The 19528-nt window shown below is 49.0% G+C and overlaps 1 protein-coding gene and 1 long non-coding RNA gene across 5 annotated transcripts; one reads left to right on the forward strand and one right to left on the reverse strand.

The window, feature by feature from the left end:
* Nucleotides 1-173: 173 nt before the first annotated feature.
* On the reverse strand, nucleotides 174-18850 carry LOC102955930 (zinc finger protein OZF-like). 4 transcript variants are annotated; one of them, XM_042970661.1, is made up of 6 exons: nucleotides 18648-18850; nucleotides 12135-12642; nucleotides 8567-8997; nucleotides 4646-4684; nucleotides 2664-2790; nucleotides 174-1873 (listed from the first exon to the last, which is right to left on the reverse strand). In XM_042970661.1, the coding sequence occupies exons 3-6, from the start codon at nucleotides 8909-8911 to the stop codon at nucleotides 561-563; spliced, it is 1824 nt and encodes a 607-aa protein (XP_042826595.1). In that variant the 5' UTR covers nucleotides 8912-8997; nucleotides 12135-12642; nucleotides 18648-18850; the 3' UTR covers nucleotides 174-560. The 4 variants fall into 4 exon arrangements, with proteins under 4 accessions (XP_042826595.1, XP_007089581.2, XP_042826596.1 ...); XM_007089519.3 differs by lacking the exons at nucleotides 12135-12642; nucleotides 18648-18850 and adding an exon at nucleotides 9252-9372; XM_042970662.1 differs by lacking the exons at nucleotides 12135-12642; nucleotides 18648-18850 and adding an exon at nucleotides 3107-3284 and having other exon boundaries at nucleotides 8567-8595.
* Nucleotides 2757-3853, forward strand: LOC122234389. The gene is made up of 3 exons (XR_006212175.1): nucleotides 2757-2843; nucleotides 3224-3308; nucleotides 3474-3853. It is a non-coding gene; the product is annotated as an uncharacterized LOC122234389 (long non-coding RNA).
* Nucleotides 18851-19528: the final 678 nt, after the last annotated feature.

Consider the following 19528-nt stretch of genomic DNA (forward strand, 5'->3'; position numbering starts at 1 on the left):
ATTGGGACCTAGAGCACTACTTCTCAACAGCGCTGGGGCACTGTCACATCCTATGTGAGAAAGAGAAGCTGATCCTTGGGGCGAAGCGTCTGACTTCAGGTCATGATCCCATGGTCCATGGGTTTGAGGCCCACATGGGGCTCTGTGCTGACAGCTCAGGTCCTGTGTCTCCCTCTCTCTGCCCCTCCCCCGCTCATGGCCTGTCTCTCTCAAAAATAAACATTAAAAAAACAAAAACCCACACGGTTCCTCTCAGGGAAACCTCCAGACTCAACCACAAACCAGTACATCTGGGACACAAGATTAGTCCCACAAAATTGGGACTCCCCTTCATTCTATCGTAGGAGGCCTTGTGCCCAAAACTCTAGAGTGATAGCTACCCTGGGCCATGAAACCATCCTCACTGAGGCATACAGTGTTTAGGACACACGTGGGAGAAACCTGCACTGGCCAACACGAGGGTTCTGGACAGGTTAGAAAGTACAGCCTAGCCCCCTATGCCCCATGGGCTCAGACTGTGGTGAGGATGGGCTCTCGACATGGTGCAGCCCCCGCTCATTCTAAGGCCCTCCTCCCCTGTGAACTTTCTGGTGTCGCAGGAGGTTAGACCTCCGGCTGAAGGCTTTCCCACATTCAGTGCACTCATGAGGCTGAGCGGGGCTGTGGAGTTTCCGGTGGTCGATGAGAGCCGACCGGTGGCGGAAGACCTCTCCACGGCTCCTGCACTGGGGAGGGCTCTCTGTGGTGTGAACTTTCCGGTGCTGAGTAAGTTGTGTGCTGTGGCTAAAGGATGCGCCACACGCACGGCACGCGTAGGGCTTTTCTCCTGTGTGGACTCTGTGGTGTTGAGTGAGGCCAAAGCTCTGGCTAAAAAGTTTCCCGCATTCGTTGCACTTGTAAGGCCTTGCCCCGGTGTGAACTCTCTGGTGCTTAATGAGGGTGGAGCTTTGGCTGAAGAGTTTCCCACATTCGCTACATTCATAAGGCTTTTCGCCAGTGTGAATTCTCTGGTGTTTAATGAGGCTGGGGCTCTGGTTAAAGAATTTCCCACATTGGCTGCACTCATAAGGCCTTGTTCCGGTGTGGACTCTCCGGTGTTTAATCAGGTTGGAGTTGGAGGTGAAGAACTTTCCACACTCACCACATTTATAAGGCCGTGCCCCAGTGTGAATCCTCTGATGTTCACTAAGGCTGGAGCTTTGGCTAAAGAATTTCCCGCACTCGCCGCATTCATAAGGCCTCTCTCCAGTGTGAATTCGCTGGTGCCGAACGAGTGTGGGTTTGTTACCGAAGGCTTTCCCACACGCGCCGCACTCGTAAGGCCTCTCTCCAGTGTGGACTCTCCGGTGCTGGACGAGTATGTGTTTGTAGCTGAAGGTTTTCCCACACTCGCTGCACTCATACGGCCTTTCTCCCGTGTGGACTCTCCGATGCTGGGTGAGTCTGTATTTCCGGCAGAAGGCTTTCCCGCAGTCACCGCACTTGTAGCGCCTCTGTCCGTGGTGAAAGGGCTCTGCACAGCCGGTGTCCTCAGTGGGTGTCCCCCGACCGTGAGTGAGCCGGGGGAGAAGGCCTGGGCCAGCAGGGACGGGCTTCTGCGGTGGGGGGTGGTTGGCATGGCTCTTCGTGTTCCTTCGCGGGCGTCTTTCTCTACTGTGCCACTTCTGGTGCTCCTCAGGCTTGCCCCCCGTCCCACACGCTTTCTGTCCAGGGCTCGCTCCCGGGCTCTCGGCTGGATGCAAATCCCCTCCGGAGTCCGGGCTGCGCACCTCGTGGGGGGACAGATCTGCCTTCGCGATGCTGACCTGTGACACTCCTATGGGGACGCTCTGCTCGGAAGGTGACTCCTCAGCCCCTGCTCCGTGCCAGCAGCCTGAAAGCAGAGAAGAAATGCTGAGCAGCTCCGGCAGCAGGAGGAGGCAGTTCTGTGCTTCACACGGCAGAGGGGACTCAGCAGGTGAAGACACGGGGACGGGGACGGTGTGTGGTGCAGGGAGGAGAGGCTGGGTCCACAACTCACTTCTGGGGGGAGTGTGTTTTCACCAGGGCCTTGGTGACTGGCGTTCAAGTATTATCTTAAGGATACGGGCACAGACAGACCGCGTGGTGGGTCAAGCGTAGGCCGGGGGTGGCGAGCACAGCAGAAGGAGCAGTGATCTGGGGGCGATCCCAATGAAGGGTAGAAGACAGGTGAGGGAAGGGGGCAGAGCGTCAAGGAAGGGCAGGGAAGACACGAGAGCCTCTGACCTTGGCCTCAGAGCAGTGTTGTGAGCCCGGGACATGTTCCTGTCAGGATCCCCAGCCATTTCACATCCTCTCCCTGTCGCCAACTTCCACGCGCAAGTGTCCCCCACTTGGAGGCGTACCCACTTGGTCATGTACCCCGTGTCCTCCCAGCTCCAGCTGGATAACAGGGGACCTAGAAGATGCAAGTCCTTAAGGCAAACTCGGGACAGCTAAGTGGTCAGTGCAGGCCCAAGGCAACCAGCCCCCAAACCACCTCAGGAAACAAAAATGTCCCAGAAACCTTGACCGAAGGCCCCTCTGAACAGCTGGTGTTGGGGCTGCTTGTGAGGTGTCTCCACGCCCCAGCCTCTGTGCCCAGAATGAAGAGGAAAGCCAGGAGCCAGCCCAGGATGTGGGGGTTGGGGGGAGGGCCTTACCCAATGACACAACAAGTGCAAAGACCTCCAGCATCACGTCCCGGTACAGGTGTCGCTGAGCCTCGTCAAGAAGCCTCCACTCCTCCTGGGAAAAGTAGACGGCCACGTCCTCAAAGGTCATGGAGCCCTGTGACGATGGGGACGGTTGCGTCCATAAGCGGCCTCTCCCGGCAGGACCTGGTAACTGCCCTGAAACCCAACCTCCAGATTCACTCACTCCCTGCTCCTGACCCCCCACTCCCCCTCCCCCACACTGAGATGCAGGACTCCCGTCCCTTTCCTGCAAGACATCTGAGTCCCCAGCATCCTGCCTCCCAGAAGTAAGCAGCTGGGGCCTAGCATTCTCTCTCAAGCTCCTACTCACACAGCTGGTCCCCACCATTGACTTGTGTCTGTGTGTGATGCTGAAGAAGTGCTGGGCAAGTGTGATCATAGATCCTAACCTCCAAGGGAAGGGCCTTCCCCACTTGACCTTGGTGCTGGTTTAGATCACATGCAGATCTAAATACCCTTGGTAACATTCTGCTTCTATAGTTATGTTGTGTCTCTTCGCCATTTAGGTCCTGGGAGGTCCTGTAAGTTCATCTGATGACCTTCTGAGTCAAGAGCCACCACAAGAGCCTGGTGGGAGGGGTGCATACACAGGTGAGCAAGTACCAGTCTACTCTACCAACTCACCCCCATTATTGCTCTGATCTCATATCCACTCCCATGAAAAGCCGGCTACCTGTTGGACTTTCCCCTCCCCATACCTCCTTCTACATTCCTGGTAACAACTGTTATGCTGTCTTGTCTATGCACTGTCCACAGCTCTCCTCCCTTGTCCCCCAAGGGCAACGCCACTATGACCGGAACGTGCCCCCACCATATCAGATCCAGAGTTCAGCCTTGGTGTGGATGTCCTGAGAAGTGGGGGACCAGATCTCCAGTGGTCACCTATACTTGGAAGTCTCTGAAACATTTGAGAATCAACATGGCCAAAAGATAATTCCTCATATTCTTACAAAAGTTACTCCTACAAAAAACCATGGAGTCATCTGTGACCCCTCCACATCAGAAAATGTGCTCAGGTCATGATCTTGCGTTGCAGTTTGTGGGTTCAAGCCTTGCGTTGGACTCCCCAGTGGGTGTGAAGGGCCAGCTTGTGTTCTCTCTCTCTTAAAATAAATATTTTTAAAAAGAAAATCTGATCAGCCCTACTTTACTTAAAACTTTTTTTAATGTTTATTTATTTTTGAGAGAGAGAGAGGGACAGTGCATGCAAGTGCGGGAGGGGCAGAGAGAGAGGGAGACACAGAACCCAAAGCAGACTCCAGGCTCTGAGCTGTTAGCACAGGGCGTGACACAAGGCTTAAACCCACAACCTGTGAGATCACGACACAGCCAAAGTCGGATGCTTAACCAACTCGAGCCACCCAGGTGCCCCTGGTCAGCCCTACGTAAAGCCAAATCCTTCTCCTACCTCTGCATCTACCAGCTATTTGGCCCAGCTACAACCAGTACTGACCGATCTAGAACACTGTGCTACACGAGCTTTGTTCATGATCTCCTTGTCTCCCTCTCCCCCGCTGTGGAGTGCACTCTAGCCAGGGGCAGCTTCTGAAGACCTGAGCCAGCTCGTTTTCTCCTCTACTCCGGAACTGTGTGGCCATCACCCTCACTCTCAGGACAGAACGCCAGCTCAGGCTACACCCCAGGCCTGACTCCAGCCTCCCTGTCCTCTGTTCTCACCAGACATAACAGTCCTAGCGGACCTAGAACATTCCCCACCCACTCTCATCTCTGTCTCTCCTCCAAAGCCATGGCTCTGTACACACCGATTCCTAAACCTAAGACACCCCTTCACACTCACCCCATGACTTGCCACAAGTGGGGATCCCTCTGCATGTAACCTCTGACCTGGACTGAGGGCTTAGCTAGAGGCTCTAGACACCAAGGGCAGGAAGGGTGGCAGCAGGAGTTCCAGGACACCTGACACTCACCAGTGCAGGGTCCATAAGTGCTTCTGCTGAAAGCAGAACCTGCAGGAAGAGCAGGGCCACGTTAGTTTAAGTCCCATCGCGGGTAGAGACAGAAAAGTGAAACACAGTATTTTTCGGTACAGAGGAAAGCCAAAGGGGGAAAATCCGGCCTTTATAAAAGAAGGCAGAGAGCGTTCAGTTGTGCCCAAAGCACGTGCATCTTGACTTTCCAGGAGAGGGAAGAAAGGAGTGAAAAGGCTGATGGGGTCGTGTTGTGTTGGAGTAGCTGCCCTCAGGCCAGCGAGCAGGAAGAATAAGGGATAAATTATGTCCGTGTCTCAGTGTGTTTCCGACCCTTCCATTTTTATTCCTTCGTATTCTGCTTCTTTCTGTGCCCAAAATACACTCTTCTCTCACTGTATCTTGTAGTTTAGTTTAGCCCTAATAGCTGGTCATGGATGTGACTCTTTACACTTCCTTTTCCAGTTTTTCCATAAATGTTCAGAAAGAAATGGTGCAGATATATTCTCTCCACTGGGTAAGGTAACATATCAAACCACCGCCTACGTGCTTGGGTGTCCACAATGAAGCTCTGATAAAGGAATTGGTGCTGGGAGCCCAGTAAGGGTGTTCGGCCTCCAGCAGGTTGGGGTAACTGCATTTCTGACCGTTTCAACTTAAGAGAAAGGAAAGAAGCGAAGGCCTAGTTTCTGTTCCATCCCCATTCTATAAAACTGCTGACGCTGAAACATTACTTTTTATCCTTACAATGACTAATTCCTGCCTACTTTAGCAGAGTATCTTACTTGAAACATCCTATCATTTTCTCTTGCGATACTAGCAGAGGATGATACAGGAGGATAGCCAATCAAAAAACCACAAACCTTGTGGGCATGTATCCTCTAAAAGTTTTATGTAACGTTAATGTAAAATTAGTAATGGGGCACAAAATAAGATCAGAAAATGAAAATGTTGGTTTAAGTACAATAATTTTATATTAATTTTAACAAATATAAATCACAATTTAAGAAAACTACATCATGAGACAGAATCTCAAAAACTACAAACAAAAGAAATGACTACATACTTAAAGAGTAACACTAAATTTTTTTCCCGTAATGTTTATTTTTGAAGGAGACAGAGCATGGGTAGGGGAGGAGCAGACAGGGAAAGAGACACAGAATCCAAAGCAGGCTCCAGGTTCTGAGTTGTCAGCACAGAGCCTGACACGGGGGTTGAACTCATGAACCGCGAGATCATGATCTGAGCCCAAGTCGGACGCATAACTGACGGAGCCACCCAGATGCCCCATAAAGGGTGAGATCAATGATGAGGGAAGAATAAATCTGGACAACATGCATCTAAGAAAAAGAAAGAAAATGTGGAGAAAAGACAACACCCCTAGATTTCATTACAACTGCAAGCCCAATAGTACTAAAAGATTCAGAGCAAAGCCAAAACCTTGATATTACGCATGTTATAACCTTGATATTACGCATGTTATAAACACACGCTTGGTGTTACTGCAAATACAAAAGGACTACACAGTTTTGCTAAAATCCTTGAGTTTTCCTGAGAGCAGACCAAGTCATAGCTGCAAACATAAAAATCCCAAGTATTTTAGAACGTGAGAAGCTATTTCTAAAAAGTGACAAGGCTGGGGCGCCTGGGTGACTCAGCTGGTTAAGCATCCAACTTTGGCTCAGATCATGATCTCGCAGTTCGTGAGCTAGAGCCCTACTGTCAGGCTCTGTGCCGACAGCCTCCTTCGGATCCTTTGTGTCCCTCTCTGCCCTCCTGAGCTCTCACTCTCTCTCAAAAAAAATTTTTTTTAAGTGACAAGATTGTTGTAAATAAGAATAAACGTTAAACATCACTTTAACATACAAGAGTAATTGTTCCAAAAGAGATTAGCACATTATAAAGCTGTTCTAGTAAGAAAACGATTGTCATAGGATTTAGGTTGGAAAAACTAGAGAGATCGTGAAGTGGGTCATGCGTGTGTGCATGGATCTGGATGCTTTAGTGGTGCTACAGAGCATTAAAATAGTAGCAGCTTATAAATTGTTGTGTGGCAACATAAAAATTTACACCTCTACTTTAAACGATGCACACAGGGACACCTGGCTGGCTCAGTTGGTAAAGCGTGACTCTTTGAGTTCAAGCCCCAAGTTGGGTATGGAGCCTAATAATCTTTAAAAAATGACGTAATTTCAGCTGGATAGGCTTAACTTGGAAGACAAAAAATTATGTCTCTTACAAGTTAACAGAAGAACAGATTTCTCAAACCAAAGTATCACAATAAAGAATCCCACTACATTGAAACAAAGGGCTCCTGGGGGCTCCTGTTACATTCTGTCATAAAAACTGAAATGACCAGTTACACAGTTGAGCAAAAATTACACAAATCCGTGAACCCTCCGTAATCGTTAAATTATTTAAAATTTTAATACTTAGTGAATTAAAGAATCTTGTGTATGTAAATGAGAATTCCAGTAAGCACTTTTTAAAAATGCAAATGTAAAGTTAACAGTAACGAACAAAAATAAAGCAAAACTCAGTAAGGTGTGGGGTGCCTGTTCAGACTGTGGCTGACAGCTCAGAGCCTGCCTCAGATTCTGTGTCCCCCTCTCTCTCTGCCCCTCCCCCATCGTGCTCTGTCTCTGTCTCAAAAATAAATAAATGTTAAAAAGAAAACAAAAAACCAACTCAGTAAGGCTGACATCACAAGCCTGACGTTGCCCACTGCTAGTAACACTATAGAAATTAGCTAAATATTGTAAACTATTGTATGTATGTAGATTGGTAACATTTTGAAAACCAATCTGGCATCATAAATTAAAAAAAAATTTTTTTTACATTCATTTTAGAGAGAGGGAGACACAGAATCTGAAGCAGGCTCCCAGCTATCAGCACAGAGCCCGATGAGCCCGATGTGGGGCTCAAACTCAGAAACCGGGAGATCATGACCTGCGCCGAAGTCAGATGCACAACCAACTGAGCCACCCAGGTGCCCCTGGAATCATAAATTTAAACCTACGACTACTTGTGGAAATGGGCTATCTTTAACACAGAATGCTAGACAACTGTATGCTTGTATAGCCCAAAACATGTGGCTACAGTACCAGTGTTTATAAATGCAGAAAACCACGGGCAGAAACATATAAAAACATTTTGTTTATATACTCATATCCCACAATACTACGCAGAAAAACGAACAGCTGTACAGTGCTGTGACTGCAGTAACCCATCAATCTTTCATCTAAACTACGATGCTGAGGACTTCCCACAGAGGTGCTGAAGCTCTCGGACAATAAAGGGTGCTTGCTTGAGACATCAGACAACAGCTTAACCTTGGAGAAGGCCATGGTGGCCGCGGAAGAACGGCGGAGCTGGGTGCTGGGGTGCTGTCTAGACCCCAGCTCTTCCCCGGCCAGTGGGAACGCGAGAACGGAGCGGTCGGCCGGCAGGGGGCGCGCTCACACCCTCGCTCACCTTGTCCTCCAACTCGCAGGAAGACGGTGGCCGCGACCAGAGCTACCACCCTCAGCCCCAGCCCGGCCCACGAGCAGCCACTCCATTTGCCCCAGCGGGCTAATGTTTAGAACAGCCCTTGCCAGCTTCCCTCTCCCTGGAACGGATCAGGCTTTGGCGAGCGCAGCTGCACCGCGACGCTCGTGCTACTCGGGAAGAAACCCAAAGGTAAGAGGTTAACAGCAATGAGAACAAGCAATAAGCTCCTGGCCGTGTGCAGAAGGTTAGCACTAATCTTACAGCCGGCTATTCAGCTGCACACGCATTCTGTGCCACTCTCCTCGGGCAGGCGACATTCCAGAATTCGGAAGACCAAGGTGAACAGGACCCTCGTAAGAACAAAAATATGAAATTTCAATGAATAAGAAGAGCTGAGGGGGTGAGGGCCCAGAGAAACGCAGCATTTACCTGGATGGGAACCGCCACGGCGACCGTGGCACCGCAGTGCTCAGCCCGCACGACAGCCACGCTGAGTCTCCGAGCAGCCGGCCCTGCGCGTCCCCGCTCCGTTACCTTGGGCAGTCCCAGCAACCTCAGCTTCCGAGCGCTGGACAGAACCAAATTTACAAGATGTCGCTGGAGGCCAACGCCGGAAGGCCCGCCTACATGCCGTCCGCTGGGCGGAAGTGCCTCGCTCCTTGAGCCCTCACTGGCCCAGTGTGGCGCACTGCCTTCTGGGTAACGTAGTCCTGATGGAGACGCCAGCCTCCGCGCGGGTCTCCATCCTGACCTCCGGCAGCTGTCCCGCACCATGAGGGGTGCTGGGAAGGGGTGTCTGAACGTTCTGAGGGGGGCTCCGGCTTCTTGGAGGGGGTCACACCCAGATTTTCGTGGAATGTCTGCTGATCACAGAAATTATTTCAGATGTTTCCCAAAGTGCAAACCCAATTGTCACTCAGACATAAAGTACGTCCACCCAGAGCTGGGATCTAAAATACCATCTTACTGCTTTTCATGTTAGACTGAAACTTTAGAATCAATTGTAGGAGTTTCACTGTTAGAAAAAAGGGCTAGTGATGTCCAACTCTTAACTCTATGCATTCCATTCTTTTTTAGAATTTAACACCCGATCTCAAAAGTGGGAGCGACTTACCACATTGGGACAGCGGGCTTCTGAACACGGAGACGGAGAAGCGGCAGGATTGGATTTTGTGATTTTTTTTCCTTGCTGGGAAGTAAATATAATTCCACGTGCGACTGCAGTGACAATGCATGGGCACTTGAGATTATCCCAGAAGAAATGAAACTACTGAAATCAATGATGATGTAGCTATTCACCCGTGGCCAAAATAGCTCTTGGCCATCTGCACGAAGTTAGATCTCACTGAAGTCTGAGAAGTGAGGGAATTAAGGTGAGCACAGGCTTACAAAGGAAATCGGAGGTTATGACTAAATCGGGACTTCTTTTTATCGTATTTAAAAATCACTGAGAAATACCAGCTTCAATGAAGCTGTGAAGACATAGCTTTGCACTTGAGGTTATCTGTACATCATAACAAATACCCCGTAAGTGCCTGTAAGTCAGGGGAGACTGAGGAGCTATATTCCTCAGCAATGCCTGGAATATGGGACAGCCTCTGAGTACAAATGACCCAACTCATGCTGCTGCTGAATGCAAGGACTGCCAGGGAGACTGCCCTACCCCACCCTCGAGTAGACTAGCAGACTGGATAACTACAGATATTCTTTGCACCCCGAGTACAGAAGTCCTATAAACTTTCCAGGGATGCATCATGTAGCAATGCAAATTGAGCCAAATCTGGACTGAGAGTTGTTCTTTATCCTCCTATTTCCTCTGAAACACACAAAAGAGAGGACCCCCAAAACCCGTTCATTCTTTCATTCCAACCGAGTCCAATTCTGTTCTCACCCACAGCGAATACAGTAAATATAGTTTAAAGAATACTTTTAGGGGCACCTGGTTGGCTCAGTTGGTTAAGTGTCTGACTTTGGCTCAGGTCATGATCTTGTGGTGTAGCTCAGAGCCTGGAGCCTGCTTCGGATTCTGTGTCTTTCTCTCTCTCAAGAGTAAATAAACATTAAAAAAAAAAAAAAAAGAGTAAGACTTTTATTATCACAAAAGCCAGTGGGGTGACCAGGGAGTTCCTGTGTTGGGTAACTTAAGGGCTAGAAAACTCCATTACAAGTCTCATGAGACAGTCAGAGACAATGCCCCCAAAGAAGGGAAACGTTGGGAAACCTCTGTGAGCTGGGAGGTGAAGCCAGCTCAAGTCCCCTTGTCCAAAGTTGGGTGATGTCCCCACCCAAACTGATAGGGGGTAAGGTGTAAGGAATGAGGCCTCACCAACCCTGGTGACTACTCCAGATGAAGAGAGCACAGCAATCTGCTGGGCTCCCTGACACCTGGTAGAAGAGGGATGGCTTCTCGGATAGACAGGGGCAGTGCCACCCCAAGCAGCTCTGAAAGTGGAAGAGTTCATGAAACCAACCCACATATTTAGCCCGGGAGGTGCAATTCTGGCTGACTTCTAACCTCGCACAATGAAGACAGGCTACTGGCTGAAAACTTTACAACATTCACCACACACACAGTACTCTTCTGGGTGTGTAGATGTTGTGTAAGACTGAAAGGTCATTTAAAAAATCTTTTGTGTTGTTGAGGATGATGATGGCAGGTGAGCACAAATACCACTCACATAGATAAAAGGCAAAGCTCTTTGTAACTCACAGCTGGGAACAAGAGAAGGTCAGACAGAACCCAACAGGGGCTTGTAGTGAGGGGCAGCGTGACAGCAAGCTGGAGCTGGAAGGGGCAGTGTGTGCATAGCGAGGTAGGTTTCCCAGGATCCGTGTGGGCTGAATAATTTCTTAGACTCCAGGGCACAGGGGCATCCTTAGCTGTCTGGTACCTGGTTCTGAGGTGTTCAGGCCATCAGGACTGGTATGGGTGAGAGCCTGATATGGGGAGTATTTGGGGATGTGGAATTAATCAGATACTCCAAAAGGGGAGCTGACTGGCTTCATGCCAGGCTTCAAAGTGGAATTAAGACAGTAATTTTATAAAAGTATATATCAAAACACTGTGATTCTGGTATGAGACAGTGATACACATACACCTATGAAATAGAATTCAGAGCATAGAAATAAATTCTCACAGATGGTCAAATGATTTGGACACGGCTGTAAAGGACTTCAGTAGGGAAAGTCTAGTCATTTGAAAAGGCACAGGGAAAACTGGACATACCACATGTGAAAACTGGGGCTACATTATAACGTTATACAAAAATGAACTCAACATGGATTAAAGACTTACACATGGTTCTCAAACCATGTAACTTAGAAGGGAAGAAAGCTTTCTCACACTGGACTTGACAATGATTTCCTAGACATATAGCACACATACAATGAAAGATAAAAATTGACAAAGTGGACTATATCAAAATTTAAAATTCCTGTGCACCAAAGAAAACAATCAACATACGGGAAATAAACACATGAGTGAAAATGCAACATGCGGAATAGGGGAAGGGGAGAAAATATTTGCAAATCTGATAGGGGATTAATATCCAGAATAAAGAAAGGACTTGTATAAAAAACTCATAATTCAATAACAAAGAAAATACATTATCCAATTAAAACATGAGCAAAGGACTTGAATAGATATTTCTCCAAAATAAATATGCGCAACACCCACACATTAATCATTAGAGAAATGAAAACTAAAACTACAAAATATATCCTTAGAATAGCTATTATATATATATTAAAAAAAATCTAGATGTTGCAAAGGATGAAGAGAAACTAGAAACTTCACACACGGTGGGGCAGGTGCACAGGAACATAAAATGGCATCAGTATTATGGAAAACAATTGCTCAAAACATGACCATAATACCACATGAATCAACGATTCTACTTTTTTGGGGTAGGTGCAAAAGGAATTGAAAGCAAGGTGTCGAAGAAATCTGTGTTTGAAAGTTGGAGTTGCGCCTACAAAGCATCCTACCTTCACTCACCGGTCTCCTTGGTCTCATCCAGGGTGGACTTATGGCTGCTCCACAGTATGTGCTGTGGCTGAGGCTTCCCATGCTTAGTGCACAGACACCCATTCTGTCCACTTTCAAAGGCCTCCCTGCATCAGTGTCCCCGTGTGGCTAGCCACTGCGTGGCCGGAGGCAGGAGAAAGACTGCGAAGTCCTTCCTACCCTCCCTCCAGGCCAAGGTCAGATGAACTGTGTGGCCCCTAACAAATGAAGGGCTCTGCTCGTCCTTTATGCCAAGCTTCTCTCTATTCTGCTTTGTCTGATGCAGGTGTAGGTCTGCCCCATGAGCGTACAGGCCATGCTCAGGGTAGGTTCCACCCTGCTCAGCCGAGTGCAAAGTGTCTCTCCAGAGCAGGACACACATCTCACAGGGCTGGGCCTCGTGGACCGACGGACCTGGCTTTGGAGTCCTGACCTGTGACGCTCCTATAGACACCTTGCTCTGAAGGGGCCTCCTCATCCTGGGCTCCATGCCAGCAACCTGTAGGCAGAGAAATGCTGGTCAAGCATAGGCAGCCTTGTCCGGAATGCCTGTCAGACACACCCACGGATAAGGCCAGGGGACTGCTGACAAGTCTGGGGGACTCGAGACGGTGAGAGGAAGGCCTTCTGTGCAGAGCTCAGCCTGGCCAGCGCCCACAATGGGACTCTGGGCAAGGAAATGAGAAAGGGGTGAGGGCAGGGAGGAGAGGTGGGCTCCCAAGTGTCCTCTGCAAATGACTTTCAACAAGGCCATGGCTGCTAGTGACTGGTGAGCACTGGGTAGAAGACTGAGTCCAGACCCAGAAATGTGTGCTTGCACACTGGAAACTATAGAAAGAAATTGAAGAAGACACAAAGAAATGGAAAAAGATTCCATACTCATGGACTGGAAGAACAAATATTTTTTAAATGCCAATACTACCCAAAGCAATCTATATATTCAATGCAATCCCTATCAAAATAACACCAGCATTCTTCACAGAGCTAGAACAAACAATCCTAAAATTTGTATGGAACCAGAAAAGACCCCGAATAGCCAAAGAAATGTTGAAAAAGAAAACCAAAGCTGAAGGCATCACAATTCCAGACTTCAAGATGAATTACAAAGCTGTAATCATCAAGATTGACAAAGCAGGAAAGAATATCCAATGGAATAGAGAAGACAGTCTCATCAGCAAATGGAGCTGGGAAAACAGGAAGAAAAATGAACCTGGACCACTCTCCTATACCATACACAAAAATAAACTCAAAATAGATGAAAGACCTAAATGCAGACAGGAAGCCATCAAAATCCTCGAGGAGAAAACAGGCAACAACCTCTTTGACCTCGGCCATGGCAATTTCTTACTCAATATGTCTCCAGAGGCAAGGGAAACCAAAGCAAAAATGAACTCTTGGGACCTCATCAAAATAAAAAGCTTCTGCACAGTGAAGGAAACAATCAGCAAAACTAAAACACAGCCTACGGAAGGGGAGAAGATATTTGCAAAACACCTATCAGATAAAGGGTTAGTATCCAAAATTTATAAAGAACTTATCAAACTCAACACCCAAAAAACAAATAACCCAGGGAAGAAATGGGCAAAAGACATGACTAGACACTTCTCCAAAAAAGACATCCAGATGGCCAACCGACACATGAAAAAAATGCTCAACATCACTCATCATCAGGGAAATACAAAGCAAAACCACCATGAGATACCACCTCACATCTGTCAGAATGGCTAACATTAACAACTCAGGCAATGACAGATGTTGGCGAGGATGCAGAGAGAGAAAGTCCCTTTTGCACTGCTGGTGGGAATGCAAACTGGTGCAGCCACTCTGGAAAACAGTATGGAGGTTCCTCAAAAAATTAAAAATAGAACTACCCTACGGCCCATCAATTGCACTACTAGGCATTTATCCACAGGATATAGGTGTGCTGTTTCGAAGGGACACATGAATCCCAATGTTGACAGCAGCACTATCAACAATAGCCAAAGTATGGAAAGAGCCCTGTTCATCAATGGATGAATGGATAATGTAGATGTGGTGTACACACACACACACACACACACACACACACACACATACATACAATGGAGTATTACTTGGCAATCAAAAGGAATGAAACTTGCCATTTGCAACTACATGGGAAGAACTGGAGGGTATTATGCTAAGCGAAATTAGTCAGAGAAAGACCAATAGCATAAGAGACAAAACGGATGAACATAAGCAAAAATAATATAAAAAGAGGGAGGGGGACAAAAGAGAAGAGACTCTTAAATATGGAGAACAGAGGGTTGCTGGAGGGGGGATGGGCTAAATGGGTCAGGGCCATTAAGGAATCTACTCCTGAAATCACTGTTGCACTATATGCTAACTAACTTGGATGTAAATTAAAAGAAAGATTGCATTACAGTAGCTCGTGTTCAAGGACCATTTAAGGATATGTGCAGACTTCACACCATCTGAAACGTTAGTCCTCCCAGGAAGCAGTGGAAGGGAAAGGATGAGAGCCGAAAGTCAGAACTGAAATGTTAGTGGGAAAGAAAAGGTATAAATAAGGCGGCCACTGCCCCAGGCATCATACAGTGATGGACACAGAACAGATGCTCCGTGTGAGGGCCACATTTTTTTGAGCATCTCTTGATGTTGCGGAAGTAACGTTCCTCTGTCAGGTGCCTGGGGCTCTATTATTGCTTAGTGCGAGCAACCACCGGGGCCTGGAAGAGGCATGTCCAGGGGAAAAGACAGAGAAAGAGAGTACCGGACATCCACCCAGAGTGACCCACACCACATCAACATCCCACCTTCTAAATTTATGAGACCTTCAGAGGAAAGTCTTAAAACAAACCCAGTGGTCCCTACAAGTGGTGATGACATGATCAGTGCCTGAAGTTGCTGGCATAGGCAGGCCCCAAGTACGTGAGCAAGAGGACAGGAAGGCCTGGGGTACCTGACCTCGGACAGGGAAGACAATGCCACCGTAGCCCCCAGGACCACACGGTAGGCATTTCTTTGACCCTCCAACATGCCCAGTCCGCACACGGAACCCAGGCAGTGCAAATGCAGCCGGCCTCCTAGTCTGCCGGAGTCTTCTATCATAACACCAAAGTATCCTCGCCCAACTGTTTCTTGCTTTAGCTTAGCCACAGAGACCTGTGTGAGGGTCTCACAATCTCAGAAGCGATCCTGACCTCTCACCACCTCTCGTTCAAAGCCCCAGACTTGCAATGAATCTGGCCGATCCCATTTCCCCCATCCAACTAATCTACCAGCCCAAATAAACAATCCAGGTGAGGGTCACCAGAAAAGCTTGCCGAGGCCACAGAGGGGTAACAGGCCCGCCCGCCCTGGTGTCTGACCTTCACTGCGGGCACCTCAACAACCGTCTTAAGTCCACTGCCTCCTCAGAAGGCTTTACGACCCTCCACCTCACATGCACACCGCCCCCCCCAACGGCCCTCCAGTTCCTCCCGTGTTTGTGATCCCCACCCCCACCAGCCTGGCACCCACCTGAGACACAGATTTAGCCCCTCCTTCCCCAATGGCACTGCCACCATAACACAAAGATGCCCCGTACGAAACCAGAAGCACAGCTTTACTGGGGTCCACACGCCCCCATCCATTGGTGCAGGTGCAGAAGGAGGGGAGCCATGAGAAATGGGTAACGACGGTTAAGGTCCTACAAGTTGAGCTGAACCACCAGGCCTGCTCTGCCCTCCAGCAAAGCAATGTCAGTATGATGGTCCCAACCGAGTTCCTCAGGGCTCACTGCTGCCTCTTACTAGCCATGTGACTCTGGAGAAAGAATGACCCTCAGGGAGGTCTTTGTCCTTACCCCATACAATCGGAATAAGACTATTCCCCCCTCACAGGGTGATATTGATATCACACATCAGTAGCACACTATGTATCAGCTTACAGTCCAGAGCATCCAGGGTTTTGTCTGTTTTCAGTGCAAATGAAGTGGTAGGACTTTAAAAGTTTGGGAGTGTATTTTTCCCACTTTGTAAGTTTTTAAGAGGATGTGATGCATGAAACTTACATCATAAGCAAATGCTTAAAAATAAAGTAACTCTTACACCAATTATTAAGTGTGTGGATAAATTTAAGTAATTCACTGCGCTCATTTCTAGTTGCCTGCCTATGCCTATGTATTTGGAAGGATGCTGCTTTGTTAGTATTCAAATCAGTAGCTGTTTCATACGTTCTGAAGTTAAGGGGAGCGCTGAAAACTACTAGTCCTCGTGCCATCGTCTCGGAAGACAGTATGTGGGGAGCCCTGGACTGCACAGCAGAGGGGAGGGGAGGCAGCAGTGCCCTGGTCTGGGGCTCGGCTGACCTTGGCTTTGTTCCACAGGGAGTGGTCTTGAGTGGCTGCTTAGCCTGCAGGGGAGGAGCCACACCAATTCACACCTCAGTCACCCTGCCAACACCTCACCTCCTCTGGACCTCCCTCTCTCCACACACAGGCCAGAATTCACCTCATCTCTGAAAGACAATCAGCGATACACATGGGTCCCAGGCCTTCCCTACCCCACCGCAGGACCCATCTGAAAGAACCTCAAAACCCTCCTTCTTCAATCTGATCCCCAGGCTCTGACCTGATCCAGTCCGAGGTCCCCACCATTTAACATTTATCTCCAGCCCTCTTCCCTCACCTCTAAACCTTCAAGCCCACCTATCATGAGAAGTCTCATCTCCATCTTGAGACCTCTCAGAATCACATGTCTAAGATGTAACTCAAAATCTCTGTGAAACCTGCTCCCTGCACTGACTTCCCCACCTCCTTTCTTTCAAATGTCCAGGCAAAAATAAAAACTGGATGGTCTTTCACTCCCTTTTATTCACAGACATGCTGGATGGAGCAGGAAATCCTGTTGACTCTAACTTTATGATCTACCCAAATTCTTTTTTTTAATTAATTTATTTTGAGAGAGACAGAGTACAGAGGGGGAGAGAGAATCAATCCAAGTAAGCTCCACACTGTCCGTGTGGTTCTCAAACTCAGAACCATGAGATCATAACCTGAGCCGAAACCAAGCGTCGAATGCTCAACCAACTGAGCCACCCAGGTGTCCCTGATCTATCCAAATTCTTACCACATCTCTCCTCTACTGCCGCTCCTCTGGTCCAGCCCCCACCATATAATCTCCTGGAGTCTATTGCCGGGTTGTCCTCCTCGCTAGTTTCCCATTCCCTTTTCAGTAATTTTAAACTTCAAATATGGATATGCCCCTAAGTTAGGTCCCTGGAACCAATGCCAACAAGTGTGTGTGTGTGTGTGTGTGTGTGTGTGTGTGTGTGTGGAGTTGGGGGGAGGTCCCTGGGGTTCCTCACACAACATCAATTCTTAAAAGCCAGAAGGATGTCCAAGAATTCAAGTCTGACACTATGTATCAGGAATTAGCATCAGATTCACAGGTTAAGGGTTCAGTCCTACAGGACGGTACCCCCACCCTCAACCCCCTGCCATTTCAGATGCCAGCTGCAAGCCCAGGCTGTTACTGGTGCTTCCCACTGACTGGTTATAAATCAGAGGTTCCCAAGACCCCTTCTCCTCAGGTTTAACTGATTTGCTAGAATGCTTCACAAAACTCAGAGAAACATTTTTCTTCCTAGATCACCGAATTATTACAAAAGGGTATTAACTCAGAAACAGCCAAAACGGAAGAGACGCACACGGCAAGGTATGAAAACGGCACAGAGTATCCTTGCAGTCTTCAGGTGCACCACTCTCCTCAAATCTCCAGGTGCTTACCAACCCGGAAGCTCTCTGAACCCTGTCCTTTAAGGGTACTTTGGAGGCTGCATCATATAACCACGGCTCATTCAATCACTGGCCACTGGCTATTGGTTCGACCTCCAGCCCATCTCCCTTCTCCCAAGGAGTAGGGTAGGGTAGGGTAGGGTAGGGTCGGGTAGGGTCGGGTAGGGTCGGGTGGGGCGGGGTGGGGCGGGGTGGGGTGGGGTGGGGCGGGGTGGGGTGGGGTGGGGTGAGGTCAGGTTGGGGGGAGGGGAGGGACTTAAAAGTTACAACCCTCTAATCACCAGGTTGGTTCTCCAGGCAACCGGCTTAGGTGCTTCCAAAACTCACCCCATTCGTAGGACAAAACACAACTTTACCACTGTCAACACTTAGGAAATTCCAACAGTTTTGGAAGCTATGAGCCAGGAACTATGCACTAAGACCAGATATATAGCAGAAATACATTTTGGTCACCTTAACAAATACGTATTTCTTTAAGTCACCAAATCGCAGCCCCTCCCATCCCCGCCCCTTCACGGATTTCACGGCTCACGCCGTCCCTGCCAGCGACCTCCCCCTCACCCCTCGGCCCCGGGTCCCGACTCAGCAGCCCCTACGGGCGGGCGGGACCGGGACCAGAACAAGAACGCCCTCTGCTCGCGCCCTGGGGGCCTGACTGCGGGGAGCTAACCGGGCGCTCCTCCATTCTGGCCTCGGCCCTCCGGGCGGGGGCGGGCGGCCGAGGGCCCCGGGGTCGCAGCACCCACCTGCACTGGCCTCACGCGCGCGGCCTCCTCCTCCGACCAGTGGGAAGAGCGGGGCGGAACGCGGCAGGCAACCCGGCAACTCGCAGCCGCCTCAGCGACGGGAACATCACCTCCTCTGGAACATTGCATCCACTTCGAAGGAACCCAGCGCCCCCAAGACCCTGCACCAGTCAAACGGCCCAAGTACTCGAAGACGCGCAACACCAGGGGAACGCCACCGGAAGTCCCGCCCCACAGGCGCCGCTACCGGAATCCATGCTGCGTTTTCATTGGCTCGGCTCTCACGATGGCCTGCCGCGGAGACTTCTGGGTAGCGTGTGGTTCCCTGGCGGCTCCCCGCCCGGTCGTGGGGAATGAGGTCCTTCCTGATTTCGGGATGGACGCCGCGGGACAACGTGAGCCTGCCGGGGGAAATGGAGTTCCTGGACTCCTGTGATGCAGCATGGGGTCGCTGACTCTTACAGCGTATACCCAGGTTTCCTCTGAGTGCAGTCTAGGCCAAGTGTCCCAAATAGAGGTCTGTTACTACAGACTCTGGGAAGCACAGGAAATTCCCAAAGGCTACACCATCAAAGGGACACACCAGACTATTGTTAAAAAATAAAATTCAACGAGTAATTTTGCAAATCTAATTGGCTTTACTAAATACCTCATCAACAGGCTGCGTCCCATCTAGCAAGTAGAGGGGATCTCCGAGGAGTTGTACAAAATGGAAGATTTTATAGGGAGGAGGTTGGGGCAGAAAGTTATTAGCAAAAAGATTTTCAGGCAAGGTTGCTTTTCCTTAGGGGGACAGCATGCAGATGACTTTCATCTTCCTTGGAGCATGGATGAGGGCCCATGTAGCAGATTACTACATCAGCACTGATCAGAAAATTCTT

This window comes from Panthera tigris, chromosome E2 (genome assembly GCF_018350195.1).
Source record: "Panthera tigris isolate Pti1 chromosome E2, P.tigris_Pti1_mat1.1, whole genome shotgun sequence".
In the NCBI taxonomy this organism is placed as follows: Eukaryota; Metazoa; Chordata; class Mammalia; order Carnivora; family Felidae; genus Panthera; species Panthera tigris.

What these genes read in the sequence shown, in the direction of transcription:
- LOC102955930 (XM_007089519.3), bottom strand. Translation starts at nt 9,372, where the DNA reads ATGCATTGTCACTGCAGTCGCACGTGGAATTATATTTACTTCCCAGCA. An exon ending in CCGTGGCGGTTCCCATCCAG is followed by an intron (nt 4,685 to 8,566) that starts GTAAATGCTGCG and finishes CTCTTCCTGCAG; the next exon opens with GTTCTGCTTTCAGCAGAAGC. An exon ending in CACTTATGGACCCTGCACTG is followed by an intron (nt 2,791 to 4,645) that starts GTGAGTGTCAGG and finishes CCATCGTCACAG; the next exon opens with GGCTCCATGACCTTTGAGGA.